Raw genomic sequence first — 24,542 nt, forward strand, 5'->3', positions numbered from 1 at the left:
TACTGCAGAATATAAAAACTATTATCCGGGATGGGGAAAAAACAGAGCAGCACACTGCGCTCTGCTCTGTCAAACCTACCTCAACCCTACCCCCTACAGAGATTCAAACGGGAGGACTCAGAGGAACAGCTGGGAGAGTAGCCTCTGATGACTCAGACCTGGACTCCTCAGACGAGGAAGGAGGTCACCTTTATTTCTGTCCAAAGATATCGGCAAGCTGTCAGGTTTACTATAGGGATTGAAACGCCTAGGGAGCCGCAGACAGTACAGGATTTCATGTTTAGTAATTTAGAAAGGAACGCAAGGTTCCCTTCCCACAGTCAGGATGGACGAGCGTTCTAAGGCGCTGCATTCAGGTCGCAATCTCCCCTGGAGGCGTGGGTTCAGATCCCACTTCTGCCACAAACACTTAAAAGTAAATACCCGTTTGATAAAGAAGTATGTGAAAATTTTAAAAAAGAAAAAAAAAAGCTCCTACACTGGATGCTGCCATCGCCAGTACCTCCAGAGGAATAGTGCTGCCATTTGAAGACATGGGTGCCATAAAAGATCCCTGAAAAACAAAAAAAAAAGCTAATGCTTTTCTAAAAATCTGCTTGAGAGGCGCCAGTATGGTCATTTAAACCGGGGTTACCCACCACTTGCACAGCACATGCTATGGCAAAGTGATTAGAGGAACTCGATAAGCAAATAAATGCCCAAGGGAAAGGCTGCTAGAAGCAATACCTTCCCTACAGAAAGCGGCACGATTCCTGGCAGATGACACGGTTGACTCCGTCCGACGTGCCGCCACCGACTCCGTCCAATGTGCATGCGCCCCTTCAAATTCGGGTTGCAGAGCACTATGGAAAAAAATTGGGCCGCAGATTTCCAGGCGAAGTTCAAGCTCCGTGCAGTCCCGTGTGAGGGACAATACCTCTTCAGGAAGGTGTCAGACGAATTTTTGGGAAAAGCGGGGGAAAAAAAAAAAAAAAAAAAAAAGGATTCCCACCACCCATCTTCTTTAGGCTCCAAATTTCGGTGGGGGGGGAAAGACTTAGACACCAGAGGCGGCATTACCTGCCTCAAATTGAATAACCAAGCCATTATCGGGAGGTCTGCGCAGCCCCCGCCGTAGTGAATAAAAATGACACATGTGACAAAAAGAACCAGGCCATGATAGAGGAGGTTTAGCTCCTCATACAAAAGTAAGTACTGATAAAAGTACCACAGCACCAAATGGAAATGGATTCTACCGCACCCTGTTCCTCACGCCAAAGCCAGACAGTCCATTGAGAACAATATTCAACATGAGAGCATTGATCTGTTATCCGTGCGGATAGCTTCAAAATGGAAACTTTAAAATCGGCGAGCACCCTACAAGTGGTAAGGTTACTCGGGCCGGGCTGCTGCAGGGCAGTAGTGGATCTAACCAATGCTTACTACCATGTGCCAATATGGGCCACCGGCTATTCTAGGCTGCGCGTGAGTGCATTTGTCAGGTGGCAGCCGCTAAGCAGCTTGAGCCTGGGCTGGGACCCGAATTGGAGACAAGCCAGCGCTCACAGGTTCGGGGTCATGCATTTAAAGGAGAACATCTGCAATACCTAAGGGGGAGTGGAGATTGCTCAGGTCCCCACTCACCTTCAATATCAATGCCTTCCCTTCGGGGTGTCATGGGCCCCTCGCATATTCACAAAGATCATCTCAGAAATGACGTTCCGTGTGAGAAAAGAAAACATACTGCTAGTACCCTATTTGGACGATGTCCTCGTCGTGGGGAACAACAAGAGAATTGTGGAGAGGCAGTCGCAAAAGTATTGGAGATATTAACCAGGTTAGGCTGGATGGTAAACCTAAAAAAAAAAAAAAAAAAAAAAAAAAAAAATTAAATTACAATGGCACATCTTGACCGAGCAGGGAAAATACCCTTGCAGTTTGAATCAGGAGATAGTCTTCTCGCCACAAGTTCACAACTCGTTAAAATGGTGGTCTGCTCAGAATCCGGTGGTGCTAACCACGGACACAAGTCCGATATGTTGGGGAGCACACCTAGCGGACCGGATTCTACAGGGCCAATGGGAACCCTCAATAAGAACAGCATCCTCCAGTTTAAAAGAACTGGCAGCTGTAAAGTGGGCATTTCTTCAGGTAAAAGAAGAAATCCAAGGCAAACATGTTGAAATTTTATCGGACAATAGTACAGCCATAGCCTACATAATAATAATCTATATATATATATATATTATTACATAACAGATTACATAAACCGACAAGGGGATACATGGCCAACATTTCTGATGGCAGAAGCAAAAAAATAAAAAAAATTATTCATGTAGACGGAAAACAATCTTCTGTTCCTGACCGGGACACATTTGAAAGGGACAGTCAATCATCTGGCCGACTTCTTAGGCCGGCATGTGTTACACCAGGGGGCGTGGGCCCTAAATCTGGAGACATTTGGGAGAGTCCATGCCGTATGTGGCACACCAGAAGTGAGTCTATTTTCCACAAGAAAGAATCGGAAAATAAACAGGTTCTACTCTCTAAACCCAAGAGAACACCCAGATGCACTGCTACACCGCTGGGAATCTTGCCTAGCTTGTGCATTTCCCCCTATTCCGTTAATTCCAATATTCCTGGAAAAGATTCTAGAAGACAAAGCACGAGTAATCCTTATCGCGCCTTCTGGCCAAAAAGAGCATAGTTCACATGACTCTGATGCATGTCTATCTCGAACCCATGGATCCTCCTGGATATCCCGAATCTAGTCACCAGGGCCCAGTACTACATCCTTAATTGCACAGACTCCATCTCACTGCATGAAGAGATTTTCAGGCCCTTGGTGACCATTAGCAGGAAAAAAGTAACCTCAGTCAAGTACCAAAAAATTTTGGAAAGGTTCCTGGAGTTCTCAGACTGACAGTTAACCAAATGAGCCAGGAAGTTCCAATAAAAAAGATCCTGGAATTCCTCCAAAAAGGGCTAGAAAGAGGGTTGTCCACGAGCACCCTAAAAGTGCAAGTATCTGCCCTGGGTGCGTTGTTGGACAAAAAACTTGCCAATCACCCTTGGGTCTATAGGTTCATTCGAACCTCCTTCACAAGCAGACCCTCAAAATTACTCACTAAAGTAGCTCCCTGGGATCTAAATTTAGTATTAAATGCCCCATCATCTCCTTTCGAGCCTATTACTTACACTTCGGTAAAGGCATTAACGTTGTAAGCGGTACTCCTGGTGCCCTGACTTCAGCTTGACGTATCTGAAAGCTATCACTGTAAAACCGCCATATGCTACCTTTCGGGATGACAGAGTAATCATACTGGGAAAGGAGGAGAAGGGGAGAAAGAGAAAAAAAAAAAAAAGAGAGGAAAAAAGCTTCAAAATCAACCATTGCACGATGGCTACGTATGACTATTTCACTGTTTTACTCTTCCTCAGGTCAGACACCCCCACTGGGTGTAACAGCTCACTCCACAAGAGCCATAGCCACATCCTGGGCTGAAAGGGCAAATGCATCTGTAGAACAGATTTGTAAAGCAGCAGTATGGTCTTCAGCATCCACTTTCTTCCAACACTATAGGCTAGACCTAGGGCTCTCAAATCTTGCCTTTGGGGAGAAGTGTTATCTGCTGTTGTCCCACCCTAGAAGCCTCTGCTATCTTTCCTCTCATGTGCGGTGCTGTCATGGGGAAGGGAAAAAATGATAATTACTTACTGGTAATTTGATTTTCCAGAGCCATGACAGCACTGCATTGTTCCCGTCCTATCTTGGTGATGGTTGTGTGGTGCACAAATAATGTATATGTATATATGGGGAAAATATATATAGAAATATATAATAGATAATATATCAAAAGAACGTGGTAAGAGTGACGTAAACAATACATGTCAACTAATAAGGCGGTTACCTTGCATACTCTGAAACAAACTGAGGAGAGAGGCGCCGCCCCCTTCTTTTATCTCTGCTACAGGTTTCCTGTTCCTGGGCGCGGATACCATCTCTCATGTGCGGTGCTGTCATGGCTCTGGAAAATCAAATTACTGCTAAGTAATTATCATTTTTCTATCACAGCCACCAAAAGACGCTGCTATGGCTCTAGGTTTTTTTGCGGCAATCGACTCTCTCCTCCGTGCAGGATTAATCGTCCCCGTTCCCGAGCGGGAATGTTTTACCGGCTTTTACTCAGACCTGTTTGTGATACCAGAAAAGGATGGGTCAGTTCATCCCATACTAGACCTCAAAAGGCTAAACTGATGGGTCCGCTTACGCCATTTCAGGATGGAATCGATTCGGTCGGTAATTATGTCTATAGAGGATCAGGAATTCCTATCTACACATTCCCATTTTTCAGGGACATCAGAGGTGTCTGCGTTTTGCTGTCCAAAAGCAGCATTTCCAGTTTGTGGCCCTGCCATTTGGGCTGGCAACAGCCCCCAGAAATTTTACAAAGATTATGGCAGCGATGGTAGTTATATTAAGGGTCAGAGGCATAATATTGGTACCATATCTCGACGATATTCTCGTCAAGGTGCCCTCCTTCGCTCAGGCCCAGGAAAATCTAGCGGTAGTTAGATTTAAACACGCTCTCCCGGTTTGGTTGGATCATAAACAGGGAGAAATCCCACCTAACGCCAACACAACGCCTAGAATTCTTAGGAAAGGTAATCGACACCCGCCGCTCAAGGGTCTTTCTCCCAGAAAGAAAGTGGATTACTCTCCAGCAGGGAATTTGCGCTCTGTTGAAATTCCGGCTTCTATCCTTTTGCGCTGCCATGACAGTCGGGAAGAATGGTGGCAGCTTCAGAGGCGATACCCTTTGCCCTGTTTCATTCCAGGATACTGCAGAGGAACGTCCTCCTTCAGTGGGACAGGTCCATCTCTTCGCTGGATCGCCCCTTCCTCCCCTCCATTCAGACCAGGGAGTCCCTCAAGTGGTGGCTGACCTCCCCCCTTGTTCATCTGGGACTGCCTTTTCCCCCTGTCCACTGGCAGGTAGTAACTACAGATGCCAGTCTCCTGGGCTGGGGTGCAGTATTCCGCCACCTGACTGTCCAGGGACAATGGTCGAGGCAAGAATCCTCTCTATCAATCAACATTCTAGAACTGAGGGTGGTCTTTCTAGCACTTATACATTGGGAAAGATACCTCAACAACCAGCCAGTCTGGATTCAAACGGACAACGCCACGGCGGTGGCAAACATCAATCACCAAGGGGCAACCAGAAGTCCCCGGTCGCTGGCCGAGGTATCCAGAATCTTTAACTGGGCAGAAACTGCAATTTCGGCAGTTTACGTTCCCGGCACAGACAACATGGCCGCCGACTTCCTCAGTCGGGAGGGGCTAGCGGCAGGGGAATGGTCCTTACACCAGGACGTGTTCCGTCAGATAGACCAGCTATGGGGGACTCCAGATGTGGACCTCCTGGCATCGCGACAGAACAGAAGGGTCCAACAGTTTGAATCAAAATACTGCGATCCTCTAGCAATAGGGGTCGACGCGCTGGTCATTCCCTGGACACATTTCTGTCTCCCTTACCTGTTCCCTCCCCTTCCTCTCCTGCCCAGGCTGCTAAAGAAGATCAAGGCGGAAGGGTTGCCGGTCATATTGGTCGCCCCGTACTGGCCCAGGAGGGCCTGGTTTGCAGAATTTATCAATCTTCTCACAGGTACCCCCTGGAGACTCCCCGACAGACCAGATCTCCTGGCTCAGGGGCCGTTTTACCACCCGAATTCTCGGTTGCTCAATTTGACGGCTTGGCCGTTGAAACCACAATACTGAGAGCAGCAGGATTTTCAGACCGAGTCATTAATACAATGATCCAGGCTAGGAAGCCTTCCTCTTCCAGGGTCTATTATCGAGCCTGGAAGGCCTATTTTGGCTGCTGTGAGTCTAATCAAATCACACCTATGCCCTGTTCCCTGCCATCTGTCCTAGCTTTTCTCCAGGCAGGGTTAGATGGCGGTCTGGAGCTAAGTTCCTTGAAAGGCCAGGTATCTGCTATCTCTATTCTTTTCAAAAGAATTTGGCCTACGGCTTACAGGTTAAGATCTTTCTGCAAGGAGTGGCACATGCTGCCCCTCCTTACAGATCCCCTGTGGCTCCATGGGATCTTAACTCGGTCTTGGAAGCCTTGACAGATTCACCCTTTTAACCCCTACAGGAAGCTCCCATGTCTTTGTTGCCCTTGAAGGTGGTATTTCTCGTAGCCATCACCTCTATTAGGCGGGTTTCAGAATTAGCGGCATTGTCCTGTCGTCCTCCATTCCTAATTATGCACCAGGACAAGGTTGTTTTGCGGCCTCCTCCTAACTTTCTTCCCAAGGTGGTATTGGCCTTCCACCTGAATGAGGATATAATCCATCCGTCATTTTGTCCCGCTCCAACCCATCCTCTGTAGCGTTCTTTGAATAAGCTAGACCTGGTCAGGGCGATAAGGATCTACAGTTGTGGCCAAAAGTATTGACACCCTTGCAATTTTGTCAGATAATACTCAGTTTCTTCCTGAAAATTATTGCAAACACAAATTCTTTGTTATTATCTTCATTTAATTTGTCTTAAATGAAAAAACACAAAAAGAATTGTCCTAAAGCCAAATTGGATATAATTCCACACCAAACACAAAAGAGGGTGGACAAAAGTATTGGCACTGTTCGAAAAATTATGTGATGCTTCTCTAATTTGTGTAATTAACAGCACCTGTAACTTACCTGTGGCACCTAACAGGTGTTGGCAATAACTAAATCACACTTGCAGCCAGTTGACATGGATTAAAGTTGACTCAACCTCTGTCCTGTGTCCTTGTGTGTACCACATTGAGCATGGAGAAAAGAAAGAAGACCAAAGAACTGTCTGAGGACTTGAGAAACCAAATTGTGAGGAAGCATGAGCAATCTCAAGGTTACAAGTCCATCTCCAAAGACCTGAATGTTCCTGTGTCTACCGTGCGCAGTGTCATCAAGAAGTTTAAAGCCCATGGCACTGTGGCTAACCTCCCTAGATGTGGACGGAAAAGAAAAATTGACAAGAGATTTCAACGCAAGATTGTGCGGATGTTGGATAAAGAACCTCGACTAACATCCAAACAAGTTCAAGCTGCCCTGCAGTCCGAGGGTACAACAGTGTCAACTTGTACTATCCGTCGGCATCTGAATGAAAAGGGACTTTATGGTAGGAGACCCAGGAAGACCCCACTTCTTACCCCGAGACATAAAAAAGTCAGGCTGGAGTTTTCCAAAATTTACCTGAAAAAGCCTAAATTGTTTTGGAATGTTCTCTGGTCAGATGAGACAAAAGTAGAGCTTTTTGGGCAAAGGCATCAACATAGAGTTTACAGGAGGAAAAAAGCCATTCAAAGGAAAAAACACGGTCCCTACAGTCAAATATGGCGGAGGTTCCCTGATGTTTTGGGGTTTGTTTTGCTGCCTCTAGGACTGGACTGCTTGACCGTGTGCATGGCATTATGAAGTCTGAAGACTACCAGCAAATTTTGCAGCATACTGTAGGGCCCAGTGTGAGAAAGCTGTGTCTCCCTCAGAGGTCATGGGCCTTCCAGCAGGACAATGACCCAAAACACACTTCAAAAAGCACTAGAAAGTGGTTTGAGAGAAAGCACTGGAGACTTCTAAGGTGGCCAGCAATGAGTCCAGACCTGAATCCCATAGAACACTTGTGGAGAGATCTAAAAATGGTAGTTTGGAGAAGGCACCCTTCTAATATCAGGGACCTGGAGCAGTTTGCCAAAGAAGAATGGTCTAAAATTCCAGCAGAGCATTGTAAGAAACTCATTGATGGTTACCGGAAGCGGTTGGTCGCAGTTATTTTGGCTAAAGTTTGTGCAACCAAGTATTAGGCTGAGGGTGTCAATACTTTTGTCTGGCCCATTTTTGGAGTTTTGTGTGAAATGATCAATGTTTTGCTTTTTGCTTCATTCTCTTGTGTTTTTTCATTTAAGACAAATTAAATGAAGATAATAATACCAAAGAATTTGTGATTGCAATCATTTTCAGGAAGAAACTGTGTATTATCTGACAAAATTGCAGGGGTGGCAATACTTTTGGCCACAACTGTATCTGGCCAGGACCGCTCCTTTCAGGAAGGCGGACTCGCTCTTTGTTATCCCCAATGGGGTGAGAAGAGGCCTGCCGGCCTCTAAGGCAACAATTGCCCGCTGGATCAGAATGGCAATTCTGGAAGCCTACCGGGTAAAGGACAGGGTGTCCCCTGCTGGGGTCAAGGCCCATTCATCCCGGGCGGTGGGCGCCTCCTGGGCGGTACACAACAGGGCATCGGCCATGCAGTTGTGCAAGGCTGCCACATGGTCGTCCGTGCATACCTTTTCAAGATTGTATAAGGTCCATACCTATGCTTCAGCGGACGCCAGCGAGAATCTTGCAGGCGGCAGTGGTGAGTTCTCTGACCTGAAGGAAGTTTCTGTCTTTTCCCACCCCAGGGACTGCTTTTGGACGTCCCACGGTTCCTGTGTCCCCCCCGTGAGACGAAAGAGAAAACAGTAGTTTGGTTGCTTACCGTAAAAATTTTTTCTCAGACTCTTCATTGGGGGACATAGCGCCCTCCCATGATTTATTACGTGTAATGAATATTTGACGACTTACATGATGATTTTTTTCTGCTAAGAATGCAGCATAAACATAAGAAAACCCATCCAAAACACCTAGTGTGAACTTACCCTAGGTGGGATATTTGCCACCCTGCCAGAATTAAAGTCTATAATTAGAATTAGGTAAGAAAGAAAACTTGGCGCTCAACTTTTGAGGATTTTTTTTAATTTTAATGCAGTCAAAAAATTCAAAGAAAACGTTTTGGCCTTAATTCGGCCTTCATCAGTTACTACAAGTAAAAAAGAAATTAATTTACATAATCAATAAATAGAAAATAAACAAAAAAAGTATATACAATAAGCTCAAAAAAGTACAAATATCATGAAATGGGGTAAACTCATTGGAGGCAGTGCAGAGGAGAACAATATTAAATGCACCAATCGCTAATCAGGAATAAACCATCCATGGTAAGGTAAATATCAATGGAATAATACCATTAAGCAAAATGATACAAGAGGAAATGAGGGGAGACCTACCAGACTGCAGTGAATAGAAGAAATCTGGTCTAAATGCAGTATATCCAGAAAGAAGCCATATACCTATGATGAGGTCATAAAGGCAGTGACCGGTTTAGAAACAGTTAATGTGGTAAAAAAAGAAGCATACCGCTTTAAATGCACGTGATCAGTGTGGACACACGCAGTACGGGGAGTTAGGCTAGTTTCACACTAGCTTTTCACTGACCTGCGTTGGTCTGCGCACGGCCGCCGCTAAGCTAAGCCCCCGGCCGCACCTCCTCCCGGCCGCTCCGCCTATGGGCGCATGACGCTGCATGCGACCTGCGTACCCTATCTTTAGCATTGGGTACACAGTCCGTGTGCAGGTATGTGTTTGCCGGCGCATGCGTACTTTTGACAGTGCGCCAACCTGCGCTAAATGCACCGTGTTGCATCTTGGTGTGCTCGGCGCACCGTCAAAAGGACGCATGCGCCGGCAAACGCATTCCTGCGCACGGCCTGCGGACCCAATGCTAAAGATAGGGTACGCAGGTCGCATGCAGCGTCATGTGCCCATAGGCGGAGCTGCCGGGGGTGGAGCTTAGCGGCGGCCGTGCGCAGACTGACGCAGGTGAGTGAAACGCTAGTGTGAAACTAGCCTTACATAGACATTCAGGCCTGTGGGACAAGCAGAGCGGTATAAAAGGTATTTTCAGATATGTGATGACCATATATCTTGGAGTTAGGAGGAGGAGAGGCTCACCTGTGGTGAAGTAAAGTTCGCTTAAGTGTCCTGCAGTGACGTGGTATCCCCCGTGATATTGATCACGTGCAGTTGTGGGAACCTACTTGGGCACCTTTCTAGTAGTGCATATGGTGTTTCTTCATATAATTAGAATTAGGCTGCAAAATGAATATATGGTGATAAGGGTTCTGAAAGTGAACAAAGAAATAAACAATACAGACTGAAACTTGGTGCACTTTTTTAATTACAGGTAGCAACATATTTGTGAGAAATGTTGTTTTTTTTTCTACGTCAAAGACGTCCATAGCTTTTAAGCCAAACTATATTCAGTAGGATTTTATTTAATAAACTGTTACTAACATGTTTTCTTTCTTTTTTTAATGAATGCAAACACATTCTATAGACGCCATTATTCCTTTCAACTACTACGTTACTGCTTTTCTCAGTGGATGGAGGAGTGGTGGACATTGTGTAAGGAGTGGAGGCTTAATGTCCGCGCTGAATGCCATTACAGGTAAAGGAAGGAAGAATGAAAATGATAAGCTATGCTGAAAAATATTAGGATACAATCATTACATATAATGTATGTTTTACCATGAGGTTGATCTAACAGCAGCGTTTTTCTGGCTACTTCTTAAGGGGAGCAAGTGATATATTACATGTTCATTCCATATTTCTCCTTCACCAATGTGTTAGTGTTTTTTATTAGCATCACTTAAAACAATATAAATCACATCTATATTGCTATTGAGGCAAACGAATTATCAATATATTCTTTAATTTTTGCTTAAATGGGCATTCCCATGAACAAAGTACATTTATATTAATAGATCTTGGAATAATAAGTTCCACTATTGGATGTGTTAAAAAACATGTTCCTGTGCTGAGATAATCTTATAATTGTGCCTCTGCTATGTAAAGGCTGTAAGGGCCCCGTCACACACAGCAACGCACCAGCGATCCCGACATCTGCGCGCCGCTTAGAAACCCGATGCTTACCTTAGTTGCCAGCTCGCTGATCGCTGGTCTCCTGCCTGTCACACGCAGCGATGTGTGCTGGCCAGCGGGAGACCAGCGATTAAAAAAAAAAAAAATGTCCTGGCCATTCCAGAACGATCAGCGATACCCGGCAGGGGGGCCGGTCGCTGGTAAGTGTCACACACAGCGGTCTCGCTGGTGAGATCGCTGTTGCGTCACAAAACTTGTGACTCGGCAGCGATCTCGCTAGCGAGATCGCTATGTGTGACGGGGGCTTAATGCAGGAACGTGGTCTGATTATACCACATCTCATGGGTAGGTGAGGAAACAAAAGAGAGTATACAGACAGGACAGCATGGGATTGCAGATGCTGGATGGGAAATTTGATTACAGGTCCACTAACATCAGCATGTGCTAGGACTCTGTTCCCCAGATAGATACAGGTCCCATTTGGATGACCTACATCTACTGTACATTTATTCCATATTCTGTGAATTTGCAATAAATGTATGAGATAGGAATACTTCTTTAAATTTGTAATGTATAAAAAAAAAAAGTGTCCCTCCAATATAGTTCTGGTGAGAAAGATGCTACGTCCAACTGCACAAACAAGCAGTGCTGCCATTTAGCTACTGTAATCTCCGTATGTCCGGCTACTTTAACTGGGGAAACTTTTGGACTTGCACATTAGTTTTGGTTTTATCACATCAAAGTTTTTATTGCACTGCAGAAGTTTTGGTTTGGCCTCATACTGAGATTATCTACTTCTGTATCCTTTCTGGAGCAATATATAAGTGAAATTGCTTGTGACTCCTCCAGGTACACTCTCTACACAATGTGTTTCAAGGCTTGGAGGACCTTTGTGATGGCACAGAAGCAAACGAAACAAAAGCATCTTATTGCCGACCAGTTTGGTAAGTATCCCACAAAGACACTGTGCAAGATCAGTAGTGGCAGGGAAAAAATAAACATGCCTATTAACTTCCAGAAACAGTTCCTTTCTCATCCATTTAATTTAATGGAAATTAGCAGTATTATCACACAGCCTTATGTGTGACGCTGCTGCTAAGAGAAAAATAACAGCAACAACCTTTTCCGAATTCTGAGCAACTCATCGTAACACCCAGAATCTTGCAAAGAATACAGAAAACTTGGTATACAATTCAAGTCCAACAGTCATTTGAAGTCCTAGAGCAGCATGAAATTAAATGTTATCTCCCTCATCTGTGTGTATGGGGAGGGGGCTGAAAGTGACATGATGAAAGGAAATTTTACCCCCATAGCAATCAGATAAGATCTGTCCCTCTAAAGGCCCTTTTACATTTAGCGATGCACCAGCGATCCAACCAGCGATCCGACCCGGTCAGGATCGCTGGTGCATCGCTAAATGATCGCTAGTGAGCTTTCATACAGAAAGACCTCACAGCGATGCAGCAGCGACGCAGCGCACGATACTTACCATTCACACACAGCGATCCTGCGTCCTCCCGCCCGCCTCCACGCTTCGCTGGACGTCACAGCAGGAAGCCCAGCAGGAAGCGCCCGACGAGAAATGGAGCCGGACATTCTCGCGCGATCAGCGATGGACAGCGGGGGAGCCGGTCGCTGGTAAGTATCACACATAGCGATATCGCTAGCAATATCGCTATAACGTCACAAAACCAGTGACGTTTTAGCGATATTGCTAGTGATATCGCTTAGTGTAAAACCCGCTTAATCGAAACTAAAGATTAAGGAGATGCTATTTTATCCTTAGATGCCGCTAAGACTTTTGATAGCACGGAGTGGGTTAAATTTGGGTGGTGCTAAAGAAAATGAGGTTTGGCCCTAACTTTATTAAATGGGTTATGTTAGTATACAGAGCTCCAACTGCTAAAATAAGAGTGAATGGCGATATCTCTGAGAATTTAGAGCTATACAGAGGAACGAGATGGGCTGCTCATTGTCTCATCCACTTTTTATCCTAGCAATTGAGCCCCTACCCTGTATGATTAGACAACGCCCCGGGGTGGAGAGTTTTAAATATGGGAATAAAGAAGAATGAGTCACTTTCTATGTGGCCAACCTTTTATTATTTGTTAACAAGATGACTAATTCACTGCCAATTAAAATGTAAATTCAGAAAACTTTTGGGACTTTCTCAGGATTGACTATAAATTGTTCAAACTCTACTTTGTTGCCTTTAGAGAGGATTGATAACCCTGGGTCAGATAGTTTCTTAAATATTCCAATAGTTTATAAAATCAAATATTTTGGAATATATTATTATTTATTATTATAGCGCCATTTATTCCATGGCGCTTTACATGTGAGGAGGGGTATACATAATACATACAAGTACAGTAATCTTAGACAATAAAGTCACGACTGGTACAGGATGAGAGAGGACCCTGCCCGCGAGGGCTCACAATCTACAAGGGATGGGTGAGGATACAGTAGGCAAGGGTAGAGCTGGTCGTGCAGCGATTTGGTGGATCGGTGGTTACTGCAGGTTGTAGGCTTGTCGGAAGAGGTAGGTCTTCAGGTTCTTTTTGAAGGTTTCTATGGTAGGCGAGAGTCTGATATGTTGTGGTAGAGAATTTCAGAGTAGGGGGGATGCGCGGGAGAAGTTTTGTATGCGATTGTGGGAAGAGGAGATAAGAGGGGAGTACAGAAGGAGATCTTGTGAGGATCGGAGGTTTCGATAAATGTTGTCACCATTCATATCTGTTTAACCCCTTAAATGCTGCTGTCAATAGTGACTATACAGTCATATGTTAAAATTTGGGCACCCCTAATAATGTTAACCTTTTTTCTTTATAACAATTTTGGTTTTTGCAACAGCTATTTCAGTTTCATATATCTAATAACTGATGGACTCAGTTATGCTTCTGGATTCAAATGAGGTTTATTGTACTAACAGAAAATGTGCAATCTGCATTTTAACAAAATTTGACCGGTGCAAAAGTATGGGCACCTCAACATAAAAGTGACATTAATATTTCGTAGATCCTCCTTTTGCAAAAATAACAGCCTCTAGTCGCTTCCTGTAGCTATTAATGAGTTCCTGGATGAAGGTATTTGTGACGATTCCTGTTTACAAAACAATTCCAGTTCAGTTAAGTTTGATGGTCGCCGAGCATGGACAGCCCGCTTCAAATCATCCCACAGAAGTTCAATGATATTCAGGTCTGGGGACTGGGATGGCCATTCCAGAACATTGTAATTGTTCCTCTGCATGAATGCCTGAGTAGATTTGGAGCGGTGTTTTGGATCATTGTCTTGCTGAAATATCCATCCCCTGCGTAACTTCAACTTCGTCACTGATTCTTGCACATTATTGTCAAGAATCTGCTGATACTGAGTTGAATCCATGCGACCCTCAACTTTAACAAGATTCCCGGTGCCGGCATTGGCCACACAGCCCCAAAGCATGATGGAACCTCCACCAAATTTTACTGTGGGTAGCAAGTGTTTTTCTTGGAATGCTGTGTTTTTTAGCCTCCATGCATAACGCCTTTTTGTATGACCAAACAACTCAATCTTTGTTTCATCAGTCCACAGGACCTTCTTCCAAAATGTAACTGGCTTGTCCAAATGTGCTCAGGCGACTCTGTTTGTGGCGTGCTTGCAGAAACGGCTTCTTTCGTATCACTCTCCCATACAGCTTCTCCTTGTGCAAAGTGCGCTGTATTGTTGACCGATGCACAGTGACACCATCTGCAGCAAGATGATGCTGCAGGTCTGCTGCAGGTCTTTGGAGGTGGCCTGTGGATTGTCCTTGACTGTTCTCACCATTCTTCTTCTCTGCCTTTCTGATATTTTTCTTGGCCTGCCACTTCTGGGCTTAACAAGAACTGTACCTGTGTTCTTCCATTTCCTTACTATGTTCCTCACAGTGGAAACTGACAGGTTAAATCTCTGAGACAACTTTTTGTATCCTTCCCCTGAAAAGCTATGTTGAATAATCTTTGTTTTCAGATCATTTGAGAGTTGTTTTGAGGAGCCCATGATGCCACTCTTCATAGGAGAATCAAATAGGAGAACTACTTGCAAGTGGCCACCTTAAATACCTTTTCTCATGATTTGATACACCTGGTTATGAAGTTCAAAGCTCAATGAGGTTACAAAACCAATTTAGTGCTTCAGGAAGTCAGTAAAAAGTAGTTAGGAGTGTTCAAATCAAGAAAATGATAAGGGTGCCCATACATTTGCATCGGTCAAATTTTGTTTAAATGCAGATTGCACATTTTCTGTTAGTACAATAAACCTCATTTGAATCCAGAAATATAACTGAGTCCATTAGTTATTAGATATATGAAACGGAAATAGCTGTTACAAAAACCAAAATTGTTATAAAGAAAAAAGGTTAACATTAATAGGGGTGCCCAAACTTTAACATATGACTGTATCATATAAATGTTTTAAAGAGTGTGGCTTCTCCCTCTTTATCCCATTTGGCACTCTGAGATCATGATTGTGTGGTCCTGATGTTTGCCATGGCAATTCATGAGTAAATAGCGTCCTTACAGTCTGCCGGCTACACTGACCTGTTCAAAAATCTGCAACATTTAGGTGGTAAAAATCAACTTTTTCATTCCTATTATGCCATTTTGTATTAATTCCTGAAAGGCACCTGAAGGGTTAATAAACTACCTGACAGCAGTTTTCAATAAGTCAAGGGGTGCTGTTTTTAAAATGTTATCACTTTTGGGATTTTTCCCAATATATACGACCTCAAAAGTCACTTCAAACCTGGTGAGGTCCCTAAAAAAATTATTTTGTAAATTTCCATGAAAAAATGAAAAATTACTGCTTCATGTTTCAACCTCCTAAAATGCTAAAGTAAAATAACATATTTCAAATGGTGCTGATGTAGAGCAGACATGTGGGAAATATTATTTATTAGTGTTTTTGTGTGGTATTACAATCTGAATTAAAGGGATAATCATTCAAAGTTTGAAAATTGCTAATTTTTTTTACATATTTGTCAAATTTCTGATATTTTTATAAATAAACACCAAACATGTGAACCTAAATTTACCATGATCATAAAGTATAATGCGTCACGAAAAAACATTCTCAAAATAACTGGATTTTTTCAAAGTGTTCCAGAGTTATTACCACATAAAGTGACACTGGTCAGATTTTTAAAATTTGGCTCTGTCACTAAGGGGTTAAACATTTTCAAGTACTGTATGTAAAGTGTAAAAGCTCGCGAACGAACAAACACACAGACTCCGACAAAAGGAAAAGGGGGGGGGGGGGGGGTGATATAGAATGTTGTGACCTATTCATATCCATCCCATAGAGGTCACATATTTAACATGGCCCATAAGGAGACCAAATAAGGTTAAATCTCTCTACAAAGGGCTGCCCGGTATTCAAAATTCCTGGTATCCTTGAGGCGAGACTATAGATCTAGTTGGGAAGGTGGAGAGGTTTGCTTCCAGTGGCAATCAAACAGTGAGCTGCTGTTAACATATGTCAAAGCAATCTAATGGATCTCTTAAATATGGACTAAGGGAAATATTTAATAGAAAGAGCTGAGGATCCAGAGGGACTTCTACTCCGAAAACTTGCTTAGTGAGGAGTTGGACTTCCACCCACAATGGTTTAATCAAAGGGCAGTCCCATAAACTTTGAAAAATAGAACTTCTAGATAGGGCGCACTGCCAGCAAAGGGCAGGAATAAATGGGTCCATTCTATGTAAAAATTCAGGTGTGGTACCAAAGATGAAAAACTTTGTGCTGATTTTCTTTGTATGAAAGACAAGATGCAGTCTTAGCTGCTTTGGCCCAAACATTTCTCCATTCTACCACTGTTAGTGTTTTACCCAGATATTCCTTCCACTTGAGCATATAATAGTGTCTAGTTAGGGAATCTGTGTCTGGAGCCTGTAGAATATTGTAAATGCTAGATATTAAGCCTCTTGTTGTTGAACTATTCTTGCACAGTCTCTCGAAGGAAGTAGGAATGGAGGTCTGTAGGCCGTGCAATAATGATGAGGCAAAGTGCCTGATCTGTGTTGGAATAATGAAAGAGAAAGGAGAGAGAACTTTTTCACCTCATTAGTGGAATGTAAAATACACACTTGTGTTTAATATTTTATACCACATGTAAGTATTTTTCCTTTTCATTTGTATTGTTGCACTACCTACTTTCCATCATACTTGATTACCATCTAATCCAATCCCCATATCATCATGTGTATGATTCCAATTGCACTGATACGTTATATTTGATCTAAAATAGATTACATGTAGCTGATTTGGCACCTAACATTGTATACACCCACTGCAGAATTTATGGTATATTTATCTGGGGTGTGCAAACTTTGCTCATTTTTGGTCTCATGTTGATTTTACTATTTCTGTATATTTATCCTGTTAATCCGTATGCTACCTGGACTGATGTGGCACTTTGAAATCACTTTCTCCTTATGAACAATCCTTTCTATGGATTTTAATTATTGATTTTCAATAAAGATTTATTATATTTTAGTTAAACGCTTCCATTTTCTGTTTTAGATATATTTGTTTGGAAGAACGTTCATTATTTAATTTTTTTTTGAGTACTTATATACAGTATGAGCCCTCACATAGCTCCCCATATACAGGATGAACCTCTACATAGCTCCATATAATTAGTGTGATCCCCCACATAGCCTTCTATATAAAGGCACACATCCAATACACATATTTTAAAAAAGAAAAACACTCGCCTTGCTCCTGTTGCCCTGTTTCTGTCCCCGGGGCTGAAGTCCTTCTTGTGGCCACCGCGTACATGCTGGTACGACGACATCATCACGGCGGCGACGGTAGCTCACCCGGACAGCTTCGCTGTCATTTTGTAGCACCGCCAGGAAAGCTCAGGGCCCAAAGATGTGTGCCACCAACGGTGGCGCATGAAACATTAATCTGGCCCTTGTGCCCCAGATGATAGCCCAGACTGTACTCATTATAACCTTCCTATGGTGCCAGGAGTCTAACTTTCAAATATTATTATTTTAAGTTTTATTTGTTAAAAGTATGAAAATTGTTCTGGCAGTTAGTGTTCTTTCAGAGAATTGGGGGGGGGGGGGGTGGATTAAAAGAAATGTAAGCCTTTAATATTGTGACTTTTTTAAAGGCGTTGGCTAGTGCCACTTATTTCATCATCAGGATGCGATTAGTACCAGACCTATTCATTAGAATGGGGCACTGCTAATCCAGAACTGATTAATACCAGTAGAGAAATGCAGTAATAGAGTTCCATGCATGTGCTGTACTTTAATGAACCCAGCAGCTTCTGTATAGCATGCCCTGTAATAGAGTGGGACAAGGTCTGACTTTGATTGTATTCAGTCAGTGTGCTATCCGTGTACACTACGCACTGCACACCTAGCAATATAAGGCAATGGTCCGTGCTGAAGTATCATTGTAGCACATACAATAAGTAGTTGACCTGTGTGCCAGATGAATGAACCTGTGAAGCAGCAGACTGATGCAGTCACATCTGCAACTTGGAGACATGACTGGTACATTCTACTAAACATAGTCTTTGTGATGCTATACTATTTTTTTTTTTTTTTTGCCTTAGTTCTTGCTTGTATTAAGTGATACAGATATACACCTTGCGCTGTTCCTCTTATTTTTTCCTATAATGTTGATAGGGCAGTGTTGTCCACTGCTTTATGGCTATATCTTCACATTCTTAGTATAACATTTCTTACTCTATTTGCAATTTTTGTAATGTATGTATGCCAAAATAAGTGTTCTATAGTCTTCTGACAAGTCAGTGAAAACAGATTGACTTTTTCCGTTTTATCCCTCTTACAGCCCAAAAGCGTATCATGTGCCTTGCCTTGCATCACTGGGTAATATATATCCAAATGCGTAGGACGAAAAATCACATGCGATCTACAGCTGTGGAGGTCAGAGAATACAGGGTCATGTGGTAAGAGGATATTAAATGAATATCTTACATGTTTTATTATTTTTATGTTTTACAACTTTATGGTTTATAGGCTTTCTAACCTGTTTCAGTAACACTTGGCATGTTTGGGTGAAGCGGATACAAGAGAAGAAAATAAATTCTCGATTGGAAACACAGGCTTTAAATCATTGGGCTTTGAGTCTCCAGATGAGGGTATGTATGTCAGAGCTTGTACCATTTTTATATATAGACCATTTCTTTAGAGTGATTGAGAGAGCTACACACCTACAGTGCTGTGCAAATTAATTGGGACAAAGCATTTTTTTTTAAGTAAAATTGTAAGTTAGTTACCAGTCAGTGATTCAAACCAGTTTTAACTGCTTTGAACAGGTGTGTGTATAACCTTGAGTAACAAAATGTGATTTGACTGGTTTTAGTCAGAAAATGACAGCTAGCTGCCCCCTCAGCTACAGTTGAGAGCTTGTTTCTGTGAGGAGTGGTGTAGTGTACTTTTTCTCTCAGTGTGATTCGTGGCTGTAAAAATGGATGTTACTCCACGTAAGAGGTCTAGAATTATTACTCTTAATGAACATACAAGTCTGACTGTAAGCGAAATCGCTTCCACCGTTGGTATTGGAAAATCTACCATTTCAAGAATAATTCGCAGACACAATGAAACTGGATCGTTTTCTCCAAAACGAAAAGGGAAATGTGGAAGAAAAAGGAAAATGACACCAAGAACTGATAAACCACTTATCAGAAATAGTAACATTAATGCAAGAAAAACAAGTAAAGACCTCCAAAGAGACTTGTTTGCTGCAGGTATTGATATTAGCAATTTGACTGTACGGCGCCTGCTTCTGGAAGTTAGTCGGAGGGCAACAAAGCAAGAAAAGAAACAACTTCTGACATCTCCAATGAAGGCAAAACGACTCGCATGGGCAAAAAAATATAAATCTTGGACAACTAGCCAGTGGAAAAAGGTAATTTTCAGTGATGAAACCCATCTTTTTGTTCAAGTGTTGTTAGGAGAAGCAAAAATGAACCATTGCGAACTGCATATTGCCTCTTCAGAGAGCAAGAGGACTTGAACTTTTTAGCGCCACCTGTTGGTAGTAGCAATCCTACAAGTCACAATCAACCCTTTAACGAGTCTTGCAATATGACTTAGGATAAAAGCCAAACCAGAATCTCAATTTGCAGACACGGTGTTTCGGGCTATTGGGCCTTGTCAGTGCAAAGTATGAGAACTGATTTGGCTAGGTCAGAGGCTCAGGACTGAGGTCTAAGGGGTAAGGTTTCTCCTTGTGGAGAGTGACATACCAGCTCTGGCTTGTCAAGGTAAGGAGGCTTATTCGCCGTGCAATGCTCCTCTGGGAAAATAATATGCAAATTGCCTCTTTAGTTCTCATACGTTGCACTGACGAGGGCCAATAGCCCGAAACACTGTGTCTGCAAATTGAGATTCTGATTTGGCTTTTATCCTGTCATATTACAAGACTCGTTAAAGGATTGATTGTGACTTGTAGGATCGCTACTACCAACAGGTGGTGCTATAGAGTTCATGTCCTCTTCCTCTCTGAAGAGGTAATTTGCATATTATTTTCCCAGAGGAGCATTGCACGGCGAATAAGCCTCCTTACCTTGACAAGCCAGAGCTGGTAGGTCACTCTCCACAAGGAGAAACCTTACCACATTGCAAGCTGATCATATTCAACAAACTGTAAAACGCCCTCAAACAAATGTTTTGGGGCTTTTTTTTTTTTTTTTTTTTATACAGATGATGGTACATGGAGCTTATTTCCTGTCGATGGTATGATGAATTCATTCAAATACATAGTCGATTTAAAACGTTTTATTGTGCCATTCATGCGTAAATTTGAAGGGACATTTCAACAAGATTTGGCTCCATGCCACAATTCCAAGTGTGTGACGAAATTCCTAGAAGAAAATAAATAAAAGTGCTGGACTGGCCTGGCAATTCACCAGACTTAAATCCTATAGAAAATTTGTGGAGCATTGTGAAGAGACGCCGTGGCAAAATGGACTGTACAGCCAAAGAACGCATGATAAACAGTGCCATACAAGTGTGGTCCCATGATGAAGAATTTCTGCAGAAACTTGATAGAATCAATGCCAAAACGCATTGAAAATCTCATTCTCTAAAGGAGGACATATTTCTTACTAAAATTAGTACATAACAGTGCATTATAACATTTTATTATTCAAAAATGTGTTTTTTTGCTTTGTCCCAATTAATTTGCACAAAACTGTATGTGCATGGGAACTTATGTCATCATTACTTAAAGCATGAAAAGTGTTTGACTCTAGCACTAAAGAAATATCTTGTTTGTCTTGAATTTATTATGTATGCTATAAAATAAAAGTTAAGTTATAGGACCAACTTTGCTGATCATAATGTTGCAACATACAGTGATGTGAAAGTGCATGTTTGTCACACACAAATCTTTCATATCACCAAACAAATTTAAATATTAATCAAAGATAATATAAACAAACACAAAATATAGTTTTTAAATTAAGGTATTTTATTTTTAAGGGAAAAAGAATTCTAAACCTACAGAGCCCTATGTGAAAAAGTGATTGCCCCTAAACCTAATAACTGGTTGGGCTACACTTAGCAGCATCAACTGCATTAACTGGCATTGAGACTTTTACGCAATGAAACTTTTACAATGCATTGGAGGAATTTTGGCCCACTCATCTTTGCAGAATTGTTGGAATTCAGTCACTTTGTAGGGTTTCCGAGCATGAACCGCTTTTTTTAAGGTCCTGCCACAGCATTTCAGTCGAATTAAGGTCAGGGCTTTGACTAGGCTACTACCAAAGTCTTAATTTCTCCTTCGCCTCATTGGAGGACACAGATACTGTGGGTGTATGCTTCTGCCGCTAGGAGGCTGACACTAAGTGAAAAAAAGGTTAGCTCCTCCTCCGCTGTATACACCCTCGCCCCTATTGCGGGTGGAAATCAGTTTTTGCTTAGTGTCTGTTGGAGGCACACGTCGGTCTGTCTCAAGACTGACCATTTTTTTTTTTCTTTTCTTTTTCCCCATGAAGATAAGACGGGCGACTGACCCAATTGAAAGGGTCCGATCTCCCCAAACCAACAACGGGCGAGCACGTGCGAGTGTCCCTCCACGTATCCTCTCCCGCAACGGGGATTTTTTTTTATCCGGATGTTCCCTTTTTTCAAATGAAGATGAGATAAGGGCGACGGATCCTATTGAAAGGGTCCGATATCCCCAAACCAGCAACGGGCGAGCACGTGCGAGTGTCCCTCCACGTATCCTCTCCCGCAACATGGGATATTGTCAGACCACGGAGGTGAGATACGGGCGACGGACCCTATTGAAAGGGTCCGATCTCCCCAAACCAACAACGGGTGAGCACGTGCGAGTGTGCCTCCACGTATCCTCTTCGGCACCATGGGATATGATGCCGGACTTAGCCCTGTCCACCCGAGGGTATTGAAACTCCAGGCTGCACAGAGGCACAAGCGTAGTCCGTGCGGCCCCCACTGCCCCACCAATGCTAAGACTGCGGTGGGGCAAGGCGGCGGACGGTCCCTCTCCTCACCCCTTGAAGGGGTTAGATGGAGTTAGGGTGCCTGCACCGTCCCTGTTTCATATGCCCCCCCCCCCTCTACCTGACCCCCCCCTCCGGGCAGATAATAAAAATTGAGGCCACGGCTTCAGCCAGCGCTAGGCGGCGGCCGGAAGTCCCCGCTCCCGGTGTCATGGCCGTCCTGCCCCCCCATAGCCTGGGCGGACGCTGAAAAAATTTAGGCCCCGGCTTCAGGCCGAAGCTAGGACGCAAAAGGAAGTACCGTCCGGGGGCCTGCCCACAGTGCTGGCGCGCAGATAAGGCGACGCCTCGTATGCTGAAGAAGACACAGGAGAGGACTGGGGTAAGTGCTGCCCCCTAGCCACAGAGAGGCTACGCTAATCGAAGCAAAGAGTGCCTTCCCCCGGCGGATGCCTGACAGGTACAGCATATCAGGAAAAGAGCTAAGGCGCATATGTTATATATTCTTTCCTGGCTTCCCAGGGTGGATACCCAGGCAAGGGCTCTATTGGGAGCCATCAAGTCGCTCCAGCACAATGGCTGAAACACGAAAGCTCAGGGGTTCTATTCCAACCTTCTTGTGGTTCCCAAAAAGGATGGGTCTGTCTGGCCTGTTTTGGACCTGAAGCTTCTGAACAACTTCGCCAACCAGTCCCTCATACCATCCGGTCCGGGATGAGGATTCTAGGGAAAATGGTGGCAGCAATGGAAGCGATACCTTTCGCCCAGTTCCATCTTCACCCCCTGCAGCGCGCCCTCTTGTCAGCCTGGGACAAGAATCCTTTCACGCTCCTGTCCTCTCAAGTCAGGCAGTTGCTTGGATGGTGGATAACCAGTTCCTCTCTGGCCCAGGGGAAAGCTTTCCCCCCCAGATCATTGGCTGGTAATGACCACCGACGCCAGTCTCCTCAGCTGGGGAGCGATGTTTTGCCACCACACAACCCAGGGACAGTGGTCACCACAGGAGGCACACCTCCCGATCAACTTATTGGAGATACGAGCAATTCGGCTGGCTCTGCGGAAGTTTCATCACTTTCTAGCAGGCCGCCCTGTCTGGATTCAATCGGACAACACCACGGCGGTGGCTTACATAAATCACCAGGAGGGCACCCGCAGCAGAGCAACCATGCGTGAGGTGGGGCGCGTTCTTCAGGGGGCCGAAGCAAACCACTCGGTGATTTTTGGCTGTCCACATCCCGAAGTTTTTCAGCAGATTTGTCAACTGTGGGGCGCTCCGGATATGGACCTGATGGCTTCCAGAGTGAATGCCTAGGTGCCCACATATGTCGCTCGGGCCAGGGACCCGCAGGCATTCGCGGTGGACGCGTTGGTTCTGCCATGGAACCAGTTTTTCCTCCCATATCCATTTCCCCCACTGCCACTACTTCCGAGAGTCATCAAAAAGATCAAGACAGGAGGGGTGCCAGCGATTCTGCTGGCCCCAGACTGGTCCCGTCGAGCATGGTACGCAAATCTAATGCAGCTGCTCGCCGACGTTCCTTGGCGCCTGCCAGAGCACCCAGATCTACTGTCTCAAGGGCCGATTTGCCACCCGAACTCGGGGACCCTGTGTTTGACGGCATGGCCGTTGAAGCTTGGATTCTGACCCAGGCAGGGTTCGGGAGCGAGGTGGTCGCCTGGAAGCATGCTTCAGCACGAATTTACCACCACACCTGGAAGGTGTTCTTTGTTGTCAACGCCGCAGTGTTTCTCCGCTGAGATTCTCAATCCCCAACATCTTGGCTTTTCTCCAGTCGGGCTTAGACTCGGGCCTTGTCCCAAGTTCCCTCAGGAGACAAATATCGGCCTTATCCTTCCTGTTCCAGCGCAGAATTGCTACCATTTTGCAAGTGAAGACTTTCATTCAGGGAGTCTCCCACTTGGTACCTCCCTATAAGGCGCCTATGGACGCCTGGGACCTTAACATGGTCCTAAGTGTTCTGCAGGAAGCTCCATTTGAACCGCTTCAGGATATCTCTTTGAGGTACCTTTCCTGGAAAGTGGTGTTCCTAGTGGCCATCACTTCCATCAGGCGTGTTTCAGAGCTGGCGGCCCTATCCTGCCGAGCTCCGTTCCTCACTTTCCATAAGGATAGGGTGGTCCTCAGACCAGCCCCTCCTTTTCTGCCGAAAGCCGTGTCCTTTTTTCACATTAATTAAGATGTTGTTTTGCCTTAATTTTGTCCAGCACCGGTGCACCGTGTGGAAAAGGATTTTCACACATTAGACCTGGTAAGAGCCCTCCGGAGGTACGTGTCGCGGACTGCACCCTTTCGTCAGCTGCACCCTTTCGTCAGACG

At 44.2% G+C, this 24,542-nt stretch overlaps 1 protein-coding gene across 1 annotated transcript in view; it reads left to right on the plus strand.

Moving 5' to 3' along the window:
* SFI1 (SFI1 centrin binding protein) overlaps nt 1-24,542 on the plus strand; it is a 143,594-nt gene that overhangs the window by 13,421 nt on the left and 105,631 nt on the right. The window contains exons 4-7 of the mRNA XM_073582807.1: nt 10,187-10,297; nt 11,581-11,675; nt 18,562-18,679; nt 18,769-18,871. Coding sequence (XP_073438908.1) covers nt 10,187-10,297; nt 11,581-11,675; nt 18,562-18,679; nt 18,769-18,871 — 427 coding nt within the window. The remainder of the gene's footprint in view (nt 1-10,186; nt 10,298-11,580; nt 11,676-18,561; nt 18,680-18,768; nt 18,872-24,542) is intronic.

The sequence above is a fragment of the Dendrobates tinctorius genome, unplaced genomic scaffold, assembly GCF_039654945.1.
Source record: "Dendrobates tinctorius isolate UK_male_01 unplaced genomic scaffold, ASM3965494v1 ptg000073l, whole genome shotgun sequence".
In the NCBI taxonomy this organism is placed as follows: domain Eukaryota; kingdom Metazoa; phylum Chordata; class Amphibia; order Anura; family Dendrobatidae; genus Dendrobates; species Dendrobates tinctorius.